This window comes from Ranitomeya imitator, chromosome 4 (genome assembly GCF_032444005.1).
Source record: "Ranitomeya imitator isolate aRanImi1 chromosome 4, aRanImi1.pri, whole genome shotgun sequence".
NCBI lineage: Eukaryota > Metazoa > Chordata > Amphibia > Anura > Dendrobatidae > Ranitomeya > Ranitomeya imitator.
The window spans coordinates 271,124,883-271,146,769 of record NC_091285.1 but is presented as its reverse complement, the minus strand read 5'-3'; the positions used below and the strand labels follow the sequence as shown (position 1 = coordinate 271,146,769).

Genomic DNA, 21,887 nt, shown 5'->3' with positions numbered 1-21,887 from the left:
GGCAGCAGAAACTCTAAATACGGCCCTGGGGGGCTACATTATATTCTGTGGGGGGACTGCATTATACTTAAGGTACTACATTATATTATGGGGAGCTACATCATACTATATGAGGGGTTACAGTATACTCTATGGGGGGCTGCATTATATTCTGTGGTGGGGCTGCATTATTCTCTCAGGGGACTACATAATATTATGGGGGCTACAGTATACTCTGTGGGGGGGCTGCATTATATTCTGTGGTGGAACTGCATTCTCTCGGGACTACATTATATTCTATGGTGGGTGGCATTATACTATATGGGGGGGGGCTGCATTATACCCTATGGGGTGCTACATTATATTCTATGGTGGGGACTGCGTCATACCTGAGAGGGTTGCATTATATTTTGTGGGGTGCTGCATTATATTCTATGAGAGGGGACTGCATTATATTTTATGAGGGGGCTACATTATATTCTGTGAGGGGGCTACCCCAACCCTTGCTACATTATTAAGATGTGAACTACCTTATATTATACCCTGATATTAGCGCTTTTTACCGCACAATTGGTGGTCTTGTATCTATTTCTATGTAGCTACATAGTGGGCCCCAAGAATGATTTTCTCTGGTGGGCCCAAGGTGCTCCAGTCCGACGCTGTATAATACTGTATATACATATACGTGTATGCAGGGTAGCAGTGTACAGTAGGTGTGTAGTATACCTATAGATGTTAGCCGTGCACTGGGTGTGAATATATCTTTATGTACATATAATATTTACATCTATGTGTATGCAGGGTGCAGGACAGCAGTGTGTAGTTTACCTATAGACGATAACTATGCACTGGCTGTAAATACATCCATAGATACATATAATTCATCCTTATACGTGTATGCAGGGCAGCAGTTTGTAGTATACATATAGACGATAACTATGCACTGGCTGTGAATACTTCCATATATACATATAATTCATTCTTATACTTTTATGCAGGGTGCAGGGCAGCAGTTTGTAGTTTACCTATCTACTACATAATTGTTTAAGGCTATGTGCTCATGTTGCGGATTAGGCTTAGGAATTTCTGGTGCGGATTCTGCCTCTCCTGGCAGAAAACGCACCTGCGGATTTGTCGCGTTTTTTGTGCGGCTCCGCAGCGTTTTTTGTGCGTTTTTGCTGCTGTTTTCTTGCGGATTTGCTGCGTTTTTTACCCCTGCGGTTTTCTATAATGGAATGGGTACAAAAACGCTGCAGATTCACAAAAAATAAGTCACATGCTACTTCTTTTAAACCGCAGCGTTTCCGCAGCGGAATTTCCGCAAAGTGTGCACAGCATTTTTTTTTTTCATTGGTTTATATTGTACTGTAAATCAATTGCGGATCTGCAGCGTTTCTGCACCTCAAAAAACGCTGAGGATCCACAGAGAATCCGCAACATGTGCACATAGCATAGGGTCACTTCCGTCTGTCTTTCTGTCTGTCTGTCACGGATATTCATTGGTCGCGGCCTCTGTCTGTCAAGTAAATCCAAGCTGCTGATTGGTTGTGGCAAAACGCACTGTCACGGATATTCATTGGTCGCGGCCTCTGTCTGTCAAGTAAATCCAAGCTGCTGATTGGTTGTGGCAAAACGCCCACGACCATTGCCACGACCAATCAGCGATGGCCATAGTCTGGCAGCGAAATGGCCGCTGCTTTACTGCCCTGCAGTCATCGCTGAGTGCTCACACAGGGTTAATGCCAGTGTTAACAGAAAGGGCCCGCTCCATACTCCCCTCCAGTCAGCCCTCCCACAGGGTTAATGGCAGCGTTAATGGACCGCGTTATGCCGCGGTGTAACGCACTCCATTAACGCTGCTATTAACCCTGTGTGACCAACTTTTTACTATGGATGCAGCGTATGCAGCATCAATAGTAAAACGATCTAATGTTACAAATAATAATAATAATAGTAAAAAAAAGGTTATTCTCACCCTCCGACGTCGATGACTGTCCTCGGCAGTGCAAGCGGCAGGTTCCAGTGCCAAGGATGCTATGTGAGAAGGACCTTCCATGACGTCACGGTCATGTGATCGCGACGTCATCACAGGTCCTGTGCTGATACCAACCCTGGGACCAGAAGCTACCGCGTGCATCGCACACAGGCGCAAGGACTTCAAAGGGGTCTTCGGAAGGTGAGTATATGTTTATTTTTTATTTTAAGTCTTTTTTAACCACGCATATAGTGCCCACATTGCTATATACTACGTGGGCTGTGTTACATACTGCGTGGGCTCTGTTATATACTACATCTCTATGCTATATACGATGTAGCTGGGCAATATACAACGTGGCTGTGCAATATACAACGTAACTGTCCAATATACTACGTGGCTGTGCAATATACTACGTGCTCTGTGCTATATACTACGTGCTCTGTGCTATATACTACGTAGCTGTGCAATATACTATGTGGCTGTGTCGGTTTTGTTATATACTACGTCGACTGTGCAATATACTACGTGGCTCTGTTATATACTACATGGCACTGCAATATACTACGATATACGACATGGCTATGTTATATACTACGTGGCTCTGCTATATACTACGTGGCTGACCAATATACTACGTGCCTGTGCAATACACTACGCAGCTGTGCAATACACTACGTGGCTATGTTATATACTACGTGGCTGTGTTATATACTACGTAGCTCTACTATATATACTACGTAGCTCTACTATATACTACGTCGATTGTGTTATATACTACATCACTGTGCAATATAGTACATAGCCTGTGCTATACACTACCTATATATTCTAGAATACCCGATACGTTAGAATCGAGCCCCATCTAGTAGAATATAACCAGGCACTGGCTGTGAATACATCCATAGATACGTGTATGCAGGGTGCAGGGCAGCAGTGTGTAGTTTACCTATAGACTATAACCAGGCACTGGGTGTATATACATCCATAGATACGTGTATGCAGGGTGCAGGGCAGCAGTGTGTAGTATACCTATAGACTATAACCAGACACTGGATGTGAATACATCCATAGATACGTGTATGCAGGGTGCAGGGCAGCAGTGGGTAGTATACCTGTAGACTATAACCAGGCACTGGCTGTGAATACATCCATAGATACGTGTATGCAGGGTGCAGGGCAGCAGTGTGTAGTTTACCTATAGACTGTAACCAGGCTCTGGGTGTATATACATCCATAGATACGTGTATGCAGGGCACAGGGCAGCAGTGTGTAGTTTACCTTTAGACTATAACCAGGCACTGGGTGTATATACATCCATAGATACGTGTATGCAGGGCGCAGGGCAGCAGTGTGTAGTTTACCTATAGACTATAACCAGGCACTGGATGTGAATACATCCATAGATACGTGTATGCAGGGTGCAGGGCAGCAGTGTGTACTTTACCTATAGACTATAACCAGGCACTGGGTGTATATACATCCATAGATACGTGTACGCAGGGCACAGGGCAGCAGTGTGTAGTTTACCTATAGACTATAACCAGGCACTGGCTGTGACTACATCCATAGATACGTGTATGCAGGGCACAGGGCAGCAGTGTGTAGTTTACCTATAGACTATAACCAGGCACTGGCTGTGAATACATCCATAGATACGTGTATGCAGGGTGCAGGGCAGCAGTGTGTAGTATACCTATTGCCTATAACCAGGCACTGGCTGTGACTACATCCATAGATACGTGTATGCAGGGTGCAGGGCAGCAGTTTGTAGTATACCTATAGACTATAGCCAGGCACTGGCTGTGAATACATCCATAGATACGTGTATGCAGGGTGCAGGGCAGCAGTGTGTAGTTTACCTATAGACTATAACCAGGCACTGGGTGTATATACATCCATAGATACGTGTATGCAGGGTACAGGGCAGCAGTGTGTAGTTTACCTATAGACTATAACCAGGCACTGGGTGTATATACATCCATAGATACTTGCATACAGGGCGCAGGGCAGCAGTGTGTAGTTTACCTATAGACTATAACCAGGCACTGGGTGTATATACATCCATAGATACGTGTATGCAGGGCACAGGGCAGCAGTGTGTAGTATACCTATAGACTATAACCAGGCACTGGCTGTGAATACATCCATAGATACGTGTATGCAGGGTGCAGGGCAGCAGTGTGTAGTATACCTATAGACTATAACCAGGCACTGGCTGTGAATACATCCATAGATACGTGTATGCAGGGTGCAGGGCAGCAGTGTGTAGTTTACCTATAGACTATAACCAGGCACTGGGTGTATATACATCCATAGATACGTGTATGCAGGGTGCAGGGCAGCAGTGTGTAGTTTACCTATAGACTATAACCAGGCACTGGGTGTATATACATCCATAGATACTTGCATGCAGGGCGCAGGGCAGCAGTGTGTAGTTTACCTATAGACTATAACCAGGCACTGGCTGTGAATACATCCATAGATACGTGTATGCAGGGTGCAGGGCAGCAGTGTGTAGTTTACCTATAGACTATAACCAGGCACTGGCTGTGAATACATCCATAGATACGTGTATGCAGAGTGCAGGGCAGCAGTGTGTAGTTTACCTGTAGACTATAACCAGGCACTGGCTGTGAATACATCCATAGATACTTGCATGCAGGGCGCAGGGCAGCAGTGTGTAGTTTACCTATAGACTATAACCAGGCACTGGCTGTGAATACATCCATAGATACGTGTATGCAGGGTGCAGGGCAGCAGTGTGTAGTTTACCTATAGACTATAACCAGGCACTGGCTGTGAATACATCCATAGATACTTAGAGAACAAAAAGAAAGATGATCAAAAGGCCAAAATATGAAAAAATGCCAAACTTTATTAAATAACAACCATATAAAAGCATATGATCACAGTGTAAAATACAGGGAAAGCACACCCACCCATAAGATACCATCATACATAAAACGCACACCCACAGGATATATATGACAACACACGATCATATATTGGGACAATGTAGGCACCCAGACTAACCAAATAGAACTAATACAGATCTATAATGACCCCTAGCCCAATCACTGCCCACGGGGAAACCTCGCTTAGTCATATGGAATTTACATCTGCACAACAGACCTCATATCCAGTATATCCTACTACCCAAAGTATCCCCATGCCCCCATAGTCTGTAGCATACACGGCTCCAAAGCCCTATAGTACCTAAATGATATCTGCATAATCACCTGCTCCAGACGGTGGGGGGAGTGTTGTCAGTCCTGCGGTAGCGCGTCCGCCCCGACGCGCGTTTCGGTCACCTTTATCAAGGGGCCGCACATGCACACACATCCCTAATCTTCCTGTTATATAGTCACCGGCCGCCGCATGAGACGCGCGACCGGATGTGACGTCCACACCCCCCTGGATGTGACGCGTACTGTTGCCCAGTCAACGGGCGACGCTGGCCGGCGTCGGCGTCACATGAGAGGCGGGGCCGGGGCGGGCCCAGCACTCATGTAGAGACGCCGAAAGCAGGCAAGCGCAGCGGTGAATGGACACAGCACGCGTCAGGGGGAGGACTTAAGATAAGCCACTTACGCCCAGATACAACACGTAAACATATGAATACCCTACCATAACAACCAGTGCCGGACTGTGGTGGAACAAAGAGATATTATCTACATAACGTATGCAATATATGGGAACATTTACAAACACCTGGAACAATATATTAAACAATAGTCATCACATCTCGAATCCTCCAATGAGAACATCGCAGCCACCAAAATATTCAGTATGACTTGAGTATTGTGTTCATAGTGCTATCGACGCTATTGCTCCAGTATGCGTGTCCAATCCTTTATTGCTCCCACTTTCGAATACATCACCACGGTGTGCATGAACGATCAAAACTGAAATATATTAAAATGAAATAATCAACCCATCATATAAAAACACAATATAATTAAAAGAAAATATGTAATGACAGTACCAAATACATATCGGCGGTACCGTGGTTATAAGAAGGGGGCATAACTAATATTGTCGTTGAGTCCAGATGGATGGACCGTATCCAAGGTCCATATCCACCTGGACTCTAGTTGGGCCAGCCTCCTAGTCATATTACCACCACGGATGTTCATATCCAACATATCGATCCCCCTACATCTCAACAGGTCCCCATTACAATCATGGTACCGTCTGAAATGACGGGGGATCGTTTTAAGTGCCGTGATGTCCTCGGCATTAGCCGCCGCCGTAATCCCTAAGATGTGCTCACGGATCCTCTGTCCGGTGGGAACTGACTGGATCATGTGACCCGGGTGGGAGGAGGAAGTGTGCAACAACATGTTTGTAGAGGTGGGCTTACGGTATATACTTGTTTGCACCTCCCCCTTCTCATCTTTTGAGAGTAAGACATCCAGAAATTCAATGGTTTTAGAATCATACTTATAAGTGATAAATATGTTCAACTGATTGTCATTTAATGATGACATAAAACTTTCCAGGTCGTCACTAGACCCCTGCCAGATCAGCAAAATGTCATCGATGTACCGCGTCCACGAAAGGACACGGCACATCGGCGACGACTGATCTGGCAGGGAGAGGTCCCTTTCCCACAGCCCCAGGAACAGGTTGGCATAAGCCGGGGCAAAGGACGCCCCCATCGCTGTTCCCTGGAGCTGCAGGAAAAAGGACCCCTTAAACACAAAAAAATTATGTGTCAACGTAAACCTTAACAATTCAACCACCAATTTCTGGATGTCTATCGGAAGATTGGACATACTAAGAAAGACCTCCGTGGCATGGATCCCATCCACATGCTTAATGCTCGTATACAAGGATTCCACATCCCCAGTCACAAACACCATATCGTCATCGAGCTGTAGGCCGTCTACTCTCCTCAACAGTTCACCCGTATCTTTCAAAAATGATGGCAACCCCTCCACAATAGGTTGCAGTTTGGAATCTATCCAACGGTTTACGTGTTCAAGATAATTGCCCCTTCCAGAAATAATAGAGCGTCCAGGGGGAGTCTGCGCGTCCTTATGGATTTTCGGTAGTAAATAAAGCGTAGGGATGGTCGGTTCAGGTACCACCAATGCAGTAGCCAATTCCTTGGTTATGGTACCCTGCTCCCTCGCTTGGTTGATAATCAGATGTAGCTGTGTGGTAAAGGAGGACAATGGGTTGAATGTTAGTTTTTTATAACATGTGGTATTATTTAGTTGGCGAAAGGCCTCCTTTTCATAGAGTACCTTTGGCCAAATCACCACATTGCCCCCCTTATCAGCTGGTTTATATACCACATCCTCTACCTCCTGAAGGACGCGCAGACGCCCCCTCTCTTCCCTGGTCAGGTTATCTTTATACACATACCGTGGAATACTCATAAACTCCTTGGAAACAATTTGAACGAACAAGTCTACATTAGAACAAGTTGATAGAGGAGGAAATATATGTGGGTATGACCACTAGACCATTGAAGATAAGGATCCGTGAGCACATCTTAGGGATTACGTCGGCGGCTAATGCCGAGGACATCACGGCACTTAAAACGATCCCCCGTCATTTCAGACGGTACCATGATTGTAATGGGGACCTGTTGAGATGTAGGGGGATCGATATGTTGGATATGAACATCCGTGGTGGTAATATGACTAGGAGGCTGGCCCAACTAGAGTCCAGGTGGATATGGACCTTGGATACGGTCCATCCATCTGGACTCAACGACAATATTAGTTATGCCCCCTTCTTATAACCACGGTACCGCCGATATGTATTTGGTACTGTCATTACATATTTTCTTTTAATTATATGGTGTTTTTATATGATGGGTTGATTATTTCATTTTAATATATTTCAGTTTTGATCGTTCATGCACACCGTGGTGATGTATTCGAAAGTGGGAGCAATAAAGGATTGGACACGCATACTGGAGCAATAGCGTCGATAGCACTATGAACACAATACTCAAGTCATACTGAATATTTTGGTGGCTGCGATGTTCTCATTGGAGGATTCGAGATGATATGACTATTGTTTAATATATTGTTCCAGGTGTTTGTAAATGTTCCCATATATTGCATACGTTATGTAGATAATATCTCTTTGTTCCACCACAGTCCGGCACTGGTTGTTATGGTAGGGTATTCATATGTTTACGTGTTGTATCTGGGCGTAAGTGGCTTATCTTAAGTCCTCCCCCTGACGCGTGCTGTGTCCATTCACCGCTGCGCTTGCCTGCTTTCGGCGTCTCTACATGAGTGCTGGGCCCGCCCCGGCCCCGCCTCTCATGTGACGCCGATGCCGGCCAGCGTCGCCCGTTGACTGGGCAACAGTACGCGTCACATCCAGGGGGGTGTGGACGTCACATCCGGTCGCGCGTCTCATGCGGCGGCCGGTGACTATATAACAGGAAGATTAGGGATGTGTGTGCATGTGCGGCCCCTTGATAAAGGTGACCGAAACGCGCGTCGGGGCGGACGCGCTACCGCAGGACTGACAACACTCCCCCCACCGTCTGGAGCAGGTGATTATGCAGATATCATTTAGGTACTATAGGGCTTTGGAGCCGTGTATGCTACAGACTATGGGGGCATGGGGATACTTTGGGTAGTAGGATATACTGGATATGAGGTCTGTTGTGCAGATGTAAATTCCATATGACTAAGCGAGGTTTCCCCGTGGGCAGTGATTGGGCTAGGGGTCATTATAGATCTGTATTAGTTCTATTTGGTTAGTCTGGGTGCCTACATTGTCCCAATATATGATCGTGTGTTGTCATATATATCCTGTGGGTGTGCGTTTTATGTATGATGGTATCTTATGGGTGGGTGTGCTTTCCCTGTATTTTACACTGTGATCATATGCTTTTATATGGTTGTTATTTAATAAAGTTTGGCATTTTTTCATATTTTGGCCTTTTGATCATCTTTCTTTTTGTTCTCTATGTAGTAATTGATGATAGGCTCTATTGTCCTATTGTTTCTAGCATGGTATATGATTTGATATTTAGTGATTGATTTTCAATTATTATATTACCATGTTTTTGTGTCATATTCACCTTTACATAGATACTTGCATACAGGGCGCAGGGCAGCAGTGTGTAGTTTACCTATAGACTATAACCAGGCACTGGCTGTGAATACATCCATAGATACGTGTATGCAGGGTGCAGGGCAGCAGTGTGTAGTTTACCTATAGACTATAACCAGGCACTGGGTGTATATACATCCATAGATACGTGTATGCAGGGTGCAGGGCAGTAGTGTGTAGTTTACCTATAGACTATAACCAGGCACTGGGTGTATATACATCCATAAATACGTGTATGCAGGGTGCAGGGCAGCAGTGTATAGTTTACCTTTAGACTATAACCAGGCACTGGGTGTATATACATCCATAGATACGTGTATGCAGGGTGCAGGGCAGTAGTGTGTAGTTTACCTATAGACTATAACCAGGCACTGGGTGTATATACATCCATAGATACGTGTATGCAGGGTGCAGGGCAGCAGTGTGTAGTTTACCTATAGACTATAACCAGGCACTGGCTGTGAATACATCCATAGATACGTGTATGCAGGGCGCAGGGCAGCAGTGTATAGTTTACCTATAGACTATAACCAGGCACTGGGTGTATATACATCCATAGATACGTGTATGCAGGGCGCAGGGCAGCAGTGTGTAGTTTACCTATAGACTATAACCAGGCACTGGGTGTATATACATCCATAGATACGTGTATGCAGGGTGCAGGGCAGCAGTGTGTAGTTTACCTATAGACTATAACCAGGCACTGGGTGTATATACATCCATAGATACGTGTATGCAGGGTGCAGGGCAGCAGTGTATAGTTTACCTATAGACTATAACCAGGCACTGGGTGTATATACATCCATAGATACGTGTATGCAGGGTGCAGGGCAGCAGTGTGTAGTTTACCTATAGACTATAACCAGGCACTGGGTGTATATACATCCATAGATACTTGCATGCAGGGTGCAGGGCAGCAGTGTATAGTTTACCTATAGACTATAACCAGGCACTGGCTGTGAATACATCCATAGATACGTGTATGCAGGGTGCAGGGCAGCAGTTTGTAGTTTACCTATAGACTATAACCAGGCACTGGGTGTATATACATCCATAGATACGTGTATGCAGGGTGCAGGGCAGCAGTGTGTAGTTTACCTATAGACTATAACCAGGCACTGGGTGTATATACATCCATAGATACGTGTATGCAGGGTGCAGGGCAGCAGTGTATAGTTTACCTTTAGACTATAACCAGGCACTGGGTGTATATACATCCATAGATACGTGTATGCAGGGTGCAGGGCAGCAGTGTGTAGTTTACCTATAGACTATAACCAGGCACTGGGTGTATATACATCCATAGATACGTGTATGCAGGGTGCAGGGCAGCAGTGTGTAGTATACCTATAGACTATAACCAGGCACTGGGTGTATATACATCCATAGATACTTGCATGCAGGGCGCAGGGCAGCAGTGTGTAGTTTACCTATAGACTATAACCAGGCACTGGCTGTGAATACATCCATAGATACGTGTATGCAGGGTGCAGGGCAGCAGTGTATAGTTTACCTATAGACTATAACCAGGCACTGGCTGTGAATACATCCATAGATACGTGTATGCAGAGTGCAGGGCAGCAGTGTGTAGTTTACCTATAGACTATAACCAGGCACTGGGTGTATATACATCCATAGATACGTGTATGCAGGGTGCAGGGCAGCAGTGTGTAGTTTACCTATAGACTATAACCAGGCACTGGGTGTATATACATCCATAGATACGTGTATGCAGGGTGCAGGGCAGCAGTGTGTAGTTTACCTATAGACTATAACCAGGCACTGGCTGTGAATACATCCATAGATACGTGTATGCAGGGCGCAGGGCAGCAGTGTGTAGTTTACCTATAGACTATAACCAGGCACTGGGTGTATATACATCCATAGATACGTGTATGCAGGGTGCAGGGCAGCAGTGTGTAGTTTACCTATAGACTATAACCAGGCACTGGGTGTATATACATCCATAGATACGTGTATGCAGGGTGCAGGGCAGCAGTGTATAGTTTACCTTTAGACTATAACCAGGCACTGGGTGTATATACATCCATAGATACGTGTATGCAGGGTGCAGGGCAGCAGTGTGTAGTTTACCTATAGACTATAACCAGGCACTGGGTGTATATACATCCATAGATACGTGTATGCAGGGTGCAGGGCAGCAGTGTGTAGTTTACCTATAGACTATAACCAGGCACTGGGTGTATATACATCCATAGATACGTGTATGCAGGGTGCAGGGCAGTAGTGTGTAGTTTACCTATAGACTATAACCAGGCACTGGGTGTATATACATCCATAGATACGTGTATGCAGGGTGCAGGGCAGCAGTGTGTAGTTTACCTATAGACTATAACCAGGCACTGGCTGTGAATACATCCATAGATACGTGTATGCAGGGTGCAGGGCAGCAGTGTGTAGTTTACCTATAGACTATAACCAGGCACTGGGTGTATATACATCCATAGATACTTGCATGCAGGGCGCAGGGCAGCAGTGTGTAGTTTACCTATAGACTATAACCAGGCACTGGGTGTATATACATCCATAGATACGTGTATGCAGGGTGCAGGGCAGCAGTGTATAGTTTACCTTTAGACTATAACCAGGCACTGGGTGTATATACATCCATAGATACGTGTATGCAGGGTGCAGGGCAGCAGTGTGTAGTTTACCTATAGACTATAACCAGGCACTGGGTGTATATACATCCATAGATACTTGCATGCAGGGCGCAGGGCAGCAGTGTGTAGTTTACCTATAGACTATAACCAGGCACTGGGTGTATATACATCCATAGATACGTGTATGCAGGGCACAGGGCAGCAGTGTGTAGTATACCTATAGACTATAACCAGGCACTGGGTGTATATACATCCATAGATACTTGCATGCAGGGCGCAGGGCAGCAGTGTGTAGTTTACCTATAGACTATAACCAGGCACTGGCTGTGAATACATCCATAGATACGTGTATGCAGGGTGCAGGGCAGCAGTGTATAGTTTACCTATAGACTATAACCAGGCACTGGGTGTATATACATCCATAGATACGTGTATGCAGGGTGCAGGGCAGCAGTGTATAGTTTACCTATAGACTATAACCAGGCACTGGCTGTGAATACATCCATAGATACGTGTATGCAGAGTGCAGGGCAGCAGTGTGTAGTTTACCTATAGACTATAACCAGGCACTGGGTGTATATACATCCATAGATACGTGTATGCAGGGTGCAGGGCAGCAGTGTGTAGTTTACCTATAGACTATAACCAGGCACTGGGTGTATATACATCCATAGATACGTGTATGCAGGGCGCAGGGCAGCAGTGTATAGTTTACCTTTAGACTATAACCAGGCACTGGGTGTATATACATCCATAGATACGTGTATGCAGGGCGCAGGGCAGCAGTGTATAGTTTACCTATAGACTATAACCAGGCACTGGGTGTATATACATCCATAGATACGTGTATGCAGGGTGCAGGGCAGCAGTGTGTAGTTTACCTATAGACTATAACCAGGCACTGGGTGTATATACATCCATAGATATGTGTATGCAGGGTGCAGGGCAGCAGTGTATAGTTTACCTTTAGACTATAACCAGGCACTGGGTGTATATACATCCATAGATACGTGTATGCAGGGTGCAGGGCAGCAGTGTGTAGTTTACCTATAGACTATAACCAGGCACTGGGTGTATATACATCCATAGATACGTGTATGCAGGGTGCAGGGCAGTAGTGTGTAGTTTACCTATAGACTATAACCAGGCACTGGGTGTATATACATCCATAGATACGTGTATGCAGGGTGCAGGGCAGCAGTGTGTAGTTTACCTATAGACTATAACCAGACACTGGCTGTGAATACATCCATAGATACGTGTATGCAGGGTGCAGGGCAGCAGTGTGTAGTTTACCTTTAGACTATAACCAGGCATTGGGTGTATATACATCCATAGATACGTGTATGCAGGGTGCAGGGCAGCAGTGTATAGTTTACCTATAGACTATAACCAGGCACTGGGTGTATATACATCCATAGATACGTGTATGCAGGGTGCAGGGCAGCAGTGTGTAGTTTACCTATAGACTATAACCAGGCACTGGGTGTATATACATCCATAGATACTTGCAAGCAGGGCGCAGGGCAGCAGTGTGTAGTTTACCTATAGACTATAACCAGGCACTGGGTGTATATACATCCATAGATACGTGTATGCAGGGCGCAGGGCAGCAGTGTGTAGTTTACCTATAGGCTATAACCAGGCACTGGGTGTATATACATCCATAGATACTTGCATGCAGGGTGCAGGGCAGCAGTGTGTAGTTTACCTATAGACTATAACCAGGCACTGGGTGTATATACATCCATAGATACGTGTATGCAGGGTGCAGGGCAGCAGTGTATAGTTTACCTTTAGACTATAACCAGGCACTGGGTGTATATACATCCATAGATACGTGTATGCAGGGTGCAGGGCAGCAGTGTGTAGTTTACCTATAGACTATAACCAGGCACTGGGTGTATATACATCCATAGATACGTGTATGCAGGGCACAGGGCAGCAGTGTGTAGTTTACCTATAGACTATAACCAGGCACTGGGTGTATATACATCCATAGATATGTGTATGCAGGGCGCAGGGCAGCAGTGTGTAGTTTACCTATAGACTATAACCAGGCACTGGGTGTATATACATCCATAGATACGTGTATGCAGGGCACAGGGCAGCAGTGTGTAGTATACCTATAGACTATAACCAGGCACTGGGTGTATATACATCCATAGATACTTGCATGCAGGGCGCAGGGCAGCAGTGTGTAGTTTACCTATAGACTATAACCAGGCACTGGCTGTGAATACATCCATAGATACGTGTATGCAGGGTGCAGGGCAGCAGTGTATAGTTTACCTATAGACTATAACCAGGCACTGGCTGTGAATACATCCATAGATACGTGTATGCAGAGTGCAGGGCAGCAGTGTGTAGTTTACCTATAGACTATAACCAGGCACTGGGTGTATATACATCCATAGATACGTGTATGCAGGGTGCAGGGCAGCAGTGTGTAGTTTACCTATAGACTATAACCAGGCACTGGGTGTATATACATCCATAGATACGTGTATGCAGGGCGCAGGGCAGCAGTGTATAGTTTACCTTTAGACTATAACCAGGCACTGGGTGTATATACATCCATAGATACGTGTATGCAGGGCGCAGGGCAGCAGTGTATAGTTTACCTATAGACTATAACCAGGCACTGGGTGTATATACATCCATAGATACGTGTATGCAGGGTGCAGGGCAGCAGTGTGTAGTTTACCTATAGACTATAACCAGGCACTGGGTGTATATACATCCATAGATATGTGTATGCAGGGTGCAGGGCAGCAGTGTATAGTTTACCTTTAGACTATAACCAGGCACTGGGTGTATATACATCCATAGATACGTGTATGCAGGGTGCAGGGCAGCAGTGTGTAGTTTACCTATAGACTATAACCAGGCACTGGGTGTATATACATCCATAGATACGTGTATGCAGGGTGCAGGGCAGCAGTGTGTAGTTTACCTATAGACTATAACCAGGCACTGGCTGTGAATACATCCATAGATACGTGTATGCAGGGTGCAGGGCAGCAGTGTGTAGTTTACCTATAGACTATAACCAGGCACTGGCTGTGAATACATCCATAGATACGTGTATGCAGGGTGCAGGGCAGCAGTGTGTAGTTTACCTTTAGACTATAACCAGGCACTGGGTGTATATACATCCATAGATACGTGTATGCAGGGTGCAGGGCAGCAGTGTATAGTTTACCTATAGACTATAACCAGGCACTGGGTGTATATACATCCATAGATACGTGTATGCAGGGTGCAGGGCAGCAGTGTGTAGTTTACCTATAGACTATAACCAGGCACTGGGTGTATATACATCCATAGATACATGTATGCAGGGTGCAGGGCAGCAGTGTGTATTTTACTTATAGACTATAACCAGGCACTGGGTGTATATACATCCATAGATACGTGTATGCAGGGTGCAGGGCAGCAGTGTATAGTTTACCTATAGACTATAACCAGGCACTGGGTGTATATACATCCATAGATACGTGTATGCAGGGTGCAGGGCAGCAGTGTGTAGTTTACCTATAGACTATAACCAGGCACTGGGTGTATATACATCCATAGATACGTGTATGCAGGGTGCAGGGCAGCAGTGTATAGTTTACCTATAGACTATAACCAGGCACTGGGTGTATATACATCCATAGATACGTGTATGCAGGGTGCAGGGCAGCAGTGTGTAGTTTACCTATAGACTATAACCAGGCACTGGGTGTATATACATCCATAGATACGTGTATGCAGGGTGCAGGGCAGCAGTGTGTAGTTTACCTATAGACTATAACCAGGCACTGGCTGTGAATACATCCATAGATACGTGTATGCAGGGTGCAGGGCAGCAGTGTGTAGTTTACCTATAGACTATAACCAGGCACTGGGTGTATATACATCCATAGATACTTGCATGCAGGGCGCAGGGCAGCAGTGTGTAGTTTACCTATAGACTATAACCAGGCACTGGGTGTATATACATCCATAGATACGTGTATGCAGGGTGCAGGGCAGCAGTGTATAGTTTACCTTTAGACTATAACCAGGCACTGGGTGTATATACATCCATAGATACGTGTATGCAGGGTGCAGGGCAGCAGTGTGTAGTTTACCTATAGACTATAACCAGGCACTGGGTGTATATACATCCATAGATACTTGCATGCAGGGCGCAGGGCAGCAGTGTGTAGTTTACCTATAGACTATAACCAGGCACTGGGTGTATATACATCCATAGATACGTGTATGCAGGGCACAGGGCAGCAGTGTGTAGTATACCTATAGACTATAACCAGGCACTGGGTGTATATACATCCATAGATACTTGCATGCAGGGCGCAGGGCAGCAGTGTGTAGTTTACCTATAGACTATAACCAGGCACTGGCTGTGAATACATCCATAGATACGTGTATGCAGGGTGCAGGGCAGCAGTGTATAGTTTACCTATAGACTATAACCAGGCACTGGGTGTATATACATCCATAGATACGTGTATGCAGGGTGCAGGGCAGCAGTGTATAGTTTACCTATAGACTATAACCAGGCACTGGCTGTGAATACATCCATAGATACGTGTATGCAGAGTGCAGGGCAGCAGTGTGTAGTTTACCTATAGACTATAACCAGGCACTGGGTGTATATACATCCATAGATACGTGTATGCAGGGTGCAGGGCAGCAGTGTGTAGTTTACCTATAGACTATAACCAGGCACTGGGTGTATATACATCCATAGATACGTGTATGCAGGGCGCAGGGCAGCAGTGTATAGTTTACCTTTAGACTATAACCAGGCACTGGGTGTATATACATCCATAGATACGTGTATGCAGGGCGCAGGGCAGCAGTGTATAGTTTACCTATAGACTATAACCAGGCACTGGGTGTATATACATCCATAGATACGTGTATGCAGGGTGCAGGGCAGCAGTGTGTAGTTTACCTATAGACTATAACCAGGCACTGGGTGTATATACATCCATAGATATGTGTATGCAGGGTGCAGGGCAGCAGTGTATAGTTTACCTTTAGACTATAACCAGGCACTGGGTGTATATACATCCATAGATACGTGTATGCAGGGTGCAGGGCAGCAGTGTGTAGTTTACCTATAGACTATAACCAGGCACTGGGTGTATATACATCCATAGATACGTGTATGCAGGGTGCAGGGCAGTAGTGTGTAGTTTACCTATAGACTATAACCAGGCACTGGGTGTATATACATCCATAGATACGTGTATGCAGGGTGCAGGGCAGCAGTGTGTAGTTTACCTATAGACTATAACCAGACACTGGCTGTGAATACATCCATAGATACGTGTATGCAGGGTGCAGGGCAGCAGTGTGTAGTTTACCTTTAGACTATAACCAGGCATTGGGTGTATATACATCCATAGATACGTGTATGCAGGGTGCAGGGCAGCAGTGTATAGTTTACCTATAGACTATAACCAGGCACTGGGTGTATATACATCCATAGATACGTGTATGCAGGGTGCAGGGCAGCAGTGTGTAGTTTACCTATAGACTATAACCAGGCACTGGGTGTATATACATCCATAGATACGTGTATGCAGGGCGCAGGGCAGCAGTGTGTAGTATACCTATAGACTATAACCAGGCACTGGGTGTATATACATCCATAGATACTTGCAAGCAGGGCGCAGGGCAGCAGTGTGTAGTTTACCTATAGACTATAACCAGGCACTGGGTGTATATACATCCATAGATACGTGTATGCAGGGCGCAGGGCAGCAGTGTGTAGTTTACCTATAGGCTATAACCAGGCACTGGGTGTATATACATCCATAGATACTTGCATGCAGGGTGCAGGGCAGCAGTGTGTAGTTTACCTATAGACTATAACCAGGCACTGGGTGTATATACATCCATAGATACGTGTATGCAGGGTGCAGGGCAGCAGTGTATAGTTTACCTTTAGACTATAACCAGGCACTGGGTGTATATACATCCATAGATACGTGTATGCAGGGTGCAGGGCAGCAGTGTGTAGTTTACCTATAGACTATAACCAGGCACTGGGTGTATATACATCCATAGATACGTGTATGCAGGGCACAGGGCAGCAGTGTGTAGTTTACCTATAGACTATAACCAGGCACTGGGTGTATATACATCCATAGATATGTGTATGCAGGGCGCAGGGCAGCAGTGTGTAGTTTACCTATAGACTATAACCAGGCACTGGGTGTATATACATCCATAGATACGTGTATGCAGGGCACAGGGCAGCAGTGTGTAGTATACCTATAGACTATAACCAGGCACTGGGTGTATATACATACATAGATACTTGCATGCAGGGCGCAGGGCAGCAGTGTGTAGTTTACCTATAGACTATAACCAGGCACTGGCTGTGAATACATCCATAGATACGTGTATGCAGGGTGCAGGGCAGCAGTGTATAGTTTACCTATAGACTATAACCAGGCACTGGGTGTATATACATCCATAGATACGTGTATGCAGGGCGCAGGGCAGCAGTGTATAGTTTACCTATAGACTATAACCAGGCACTGGCTGTGAATACATCCATAGATACGTGTATGCAGAGTGCAGGGCAGCAGTGTGTAGTTTACCTATAGACTATAACCAGGCACTGGGTGTATATACATCCATAGATACGTGTATGCAGGGTGCAGGGCAGCAGTGTGTAGTTTACCTATAGACTATAACCAGGCACTGGGTGTATATACATCCATAGATACGTGTATGCAGGGCGCAGGGCAGCAGTGTATAGTTTACCTTTAGACTATAACCAGGCACTGGGTGTATATACATCCATAGATACGTGTATGCAGGGCGCAGGGCAGCAGTGTATAGTTTACCTATAGACTATAACCAGGCACTGGGTGTATATACATCCATAGATACGTGTATGCAGGGTGCAGGGCAGCAGTGTGTAGTTTACCTGTAGACTATAACCAGGCACTGGGTGTATATACATCCATAGATATGTGTATGCAGGGTGCAGGGCAGCAGTGTATAGTTTACCTTTAGACTATAACCAGGCACTGGGTGTATATACATCCATAGATACGTGTATGCAGGGTGCAGGGCAGCAGTGTGTAGTTTACCTATAGACTATAACCAGGCACTGGGTGTATATACATCCATAGATACGTGTATGCAGGGTGCAGGGCAGTAGTGTGTAGTTTACCTATAGACTATAACCAGGCACTGGGTGTATATACATCCATAGATACGTGTATGCAGGGTGCAGGGCAGCAGTGTGTAGTTTACCTATAGACTATAACCAGGCACTGGCTGTGAATACATCCATAGATACGTGTATGCAGGGTGCAGGGCAGCAGTGTGTAGTTTACCTATAGACTATAACCAGGCACTGGCTGTGAATACATCCATAGATACGTGTATGCAGGGTGCAGGGCAGCAGTGTGTAGTTTACCTTTAGACTATAACCAGGCACTGGGTGTATATACATCCATAGATACGTGTATGCAGGGTGCAGGGCAGCAGTGTATAGTTTACCTATAGACTATAACCAGGCACTGGGTGTATATACATCCATAGATACGTGTATGCAGGGTGCAGGGCAGCAGTGTGTAGTTTACCTATAGACTATAACCAGGCACTGGGTGTATATACATCCATAGATACATGTATGCAGGGTGCAGGGCAGCAGTGTGTATTTTACTTATAGACTATAACCAGGCACTGGGTGTATATACATCCATAGATACGTGTATGCAGGGTGCAGGGCAGCAGTGTATAGTTTACCTATAGACTATAACCAGGCACTGGGTGTATATACATCCATAGATACGTGTATGCAGGGTGCAGGGCAGCAGTGTGTAGTTTACCTATAGACTATAACCAGGCACTGGGTGTATATACATCCATAGATACGTGTATGCAGGGTGCAGGGCAGCAGTGTATAGTTTACCTATAGACTATAACCAGGCACTGGGTGTATATACATCCATAGATACGTGTATGCAGGGTGCAGGGCAGCAGTGTGTAGTTTACCTATAGACTATAACCAGGCACTGGCTGTGAATACATCCATAGATACGTGTATGCAGGGTGCAGGGCAGCAGTGTGTAGTTTACCTATAGACTATAACCAGGCACTGGGTGTATATACATCCATAGATACGTGTATGCAGGGTGCAGGGCAGCAGTGTGTAGTTTACCTATAGACTATAACCAGGCACTGGGTGTATATACATCCATAGATACGTGTATGCAGGGTGCAGGGCAGCAGTGTGTAGTTTACCTATAGACTATAACCAGGCACTGGGTGTATATACATCCATAGATACGTGTATGCAGGGTGCAGGGCAGCAGTGTATAGTTTACCTTTAGACTATAACCAGGCACTGGGTGTATATACATCCATAGATACGTGTATGCAGGGCACAGGGCAGCAGTGTATAGTTTACCTTTAGACTATAACCAGGCACTGGGTGTATATACATCCATAGATACGTGTATGCAGGGCACAGGGCAGCAGTGTATAGTTTACCTATAGACTATAACCAGGCACTGGGTGTATATACATCCATAGATACGTGTATGCAGGGCACAGGGCAGCAGTGTGTAGTTTACCTATAGACTATAACCAGGCACTGGGTGTATATACATCCATAGATACGTGTATGCAGGGCGCAGGGCAGCAGTGTGTAGTTTACCTATAGACTATAACCAGGCACTGGGTGTATATACATCCATAGATATGTGTATGCAGGGCGCAGGGCCGCAGTGTGTAGTTTACCTATAGACTATAACCAGGCACTGGCTGTATATACATCCATAGATATGTGTATGCAGGGCGCAGGGCAGCAGTGTGTGGCTGCAGTAGGTGCTGTCCCTGGTGCTGAAGCTCAGCCCGGCACCACACACAGCAGGACCCATAGGTAGTTATATGACTATAACCCCCATCAGGTAGATGCCCGCCTCTGTACACATGTCGGTGATGATATGCCATCCTGCCATGCTGCCCTCATCACCTCCATGGCTCTGCAGGCTCCTTACCGGCGGCTGTGACGAGCAGGAGGCAGATGACGGGGCAGTGGCGGCCGCTCCTCGGCATGGTGACGCTGGCTGCACCCTCACAGCGGCATCTTGCAGGGCGCTGGAGCTGTAGGTATGGCACCGTCCGTGCTCCGGGCACTGCTCAGCAGTGTGCCAGGCTCCGGGCAGCTGCTCTCTGCCTGCACTACCACGTGTGCCCCAGCGACCACTCACAGGCAGCAGAGCCGAGGAAGCTTCTCCTCACCACAGAGCTGCTCTCAGCGTATTCCTCCTGCAGGGAAAGAGCAGCATTAACCCTCTCCTGCCCTGCCAGGAGCCCCGGGCACCCAGCACAGCCCGCATTCCATTCCCCCTGCTATACGACTAGAGGAAACCAGCACTCCCTAACTAAGTGCAGCAAGCAGTACCTGTGCTCTCTCCTTAACTCCTTCAGTCCTCCTGGGCAACCAACAGTAGATGTAGTAACTAGAGATGAGCGAATGTGCTGGGATAAGGTGTTACTGGCGCATGCCCGGGTGCTAACGAGTGACTTCAGCGTGCACGAATACTCTGATTCCCCGTGCCCGCCTGCAATCCCTGCATGTGTTGCAGCTGTCGAACAGCGCGAGTCATGCAGCCGAGCAACTCGAGCATATTAGGCTACTTTCACACTAGCGTTAACTGTAATCCGTCACAATGCGTCGTTTTGCAGAAAAAACGCATCCTGCAAAAGTTCTTGCAGGATGCGTTTTTTCCCCATAGACTTGTATTGACGGATTGCCACACGTCGCATCTGTCGTGCAACGAATGTGTCGTGCTTTGGCGGACCGTCGGGAGCAAAAAAACGCTACATGTAACGTTTTTTGCTGCTGATGGACCGCTTTTTCCGAACTCCTCTCCCACCTCCCCGCACCTCCCAATGGGGCAGCGGATGCGATGAAAATCTGCATCCGCTGCACCCTTTGTGCGGCTCAAACAACGCTAGCGTCGGAAACCTCCGAGCCCGACGCTAGTGTGAAAGTAGCCTAATTACTCGAGCACGCCGAAGTCACTCAGCACCCGAGCATGCTCAGATAACACCATATCTGAGCCCGTTCGCTCATCACTACTAGTACCTAGTTTCCTACCACAACAGGAAATGAGCACTGAGAACATCAAACCCCTATTGTGTTTTAACCCTGTGTTTGTCACTTTAACTCCCATCTTAGC

The 21,887-nt window shown here is 46.1% G+C and overlaps 1 protein-coding gene across 1 annotated transcript in view; it reads right to left on the bottom strand.

Annotated features, from left to right (window-relative positions):
- Positions 1–21,250, bottom strand: part of PTPRR (protein tyrosine phosphatase receptor type R) — a 419,872-nt gene extending 398,622 nt beyond the window's left edge. The window contains exons 1-2 of the mRNA XM_069764605.1: positions 21,107–21,250; positions 20,700–20,970 (exon numbers count right to left, since the gene is read on the bottom strand). Of these exons, the coding sequence (XP_069620706.1) occupies positions 20,700–20,757 (58 nt within the window). The 5' untranslated portion in view covers positions 20,758–20,970; positions 21,107–21,250. The remainder of the gene's footprint in view (positions 1–20,699; positions 20,971–21,106) is intronic.
- Positions 21,251–21,887: the final 637 nt, after the last annotated feature.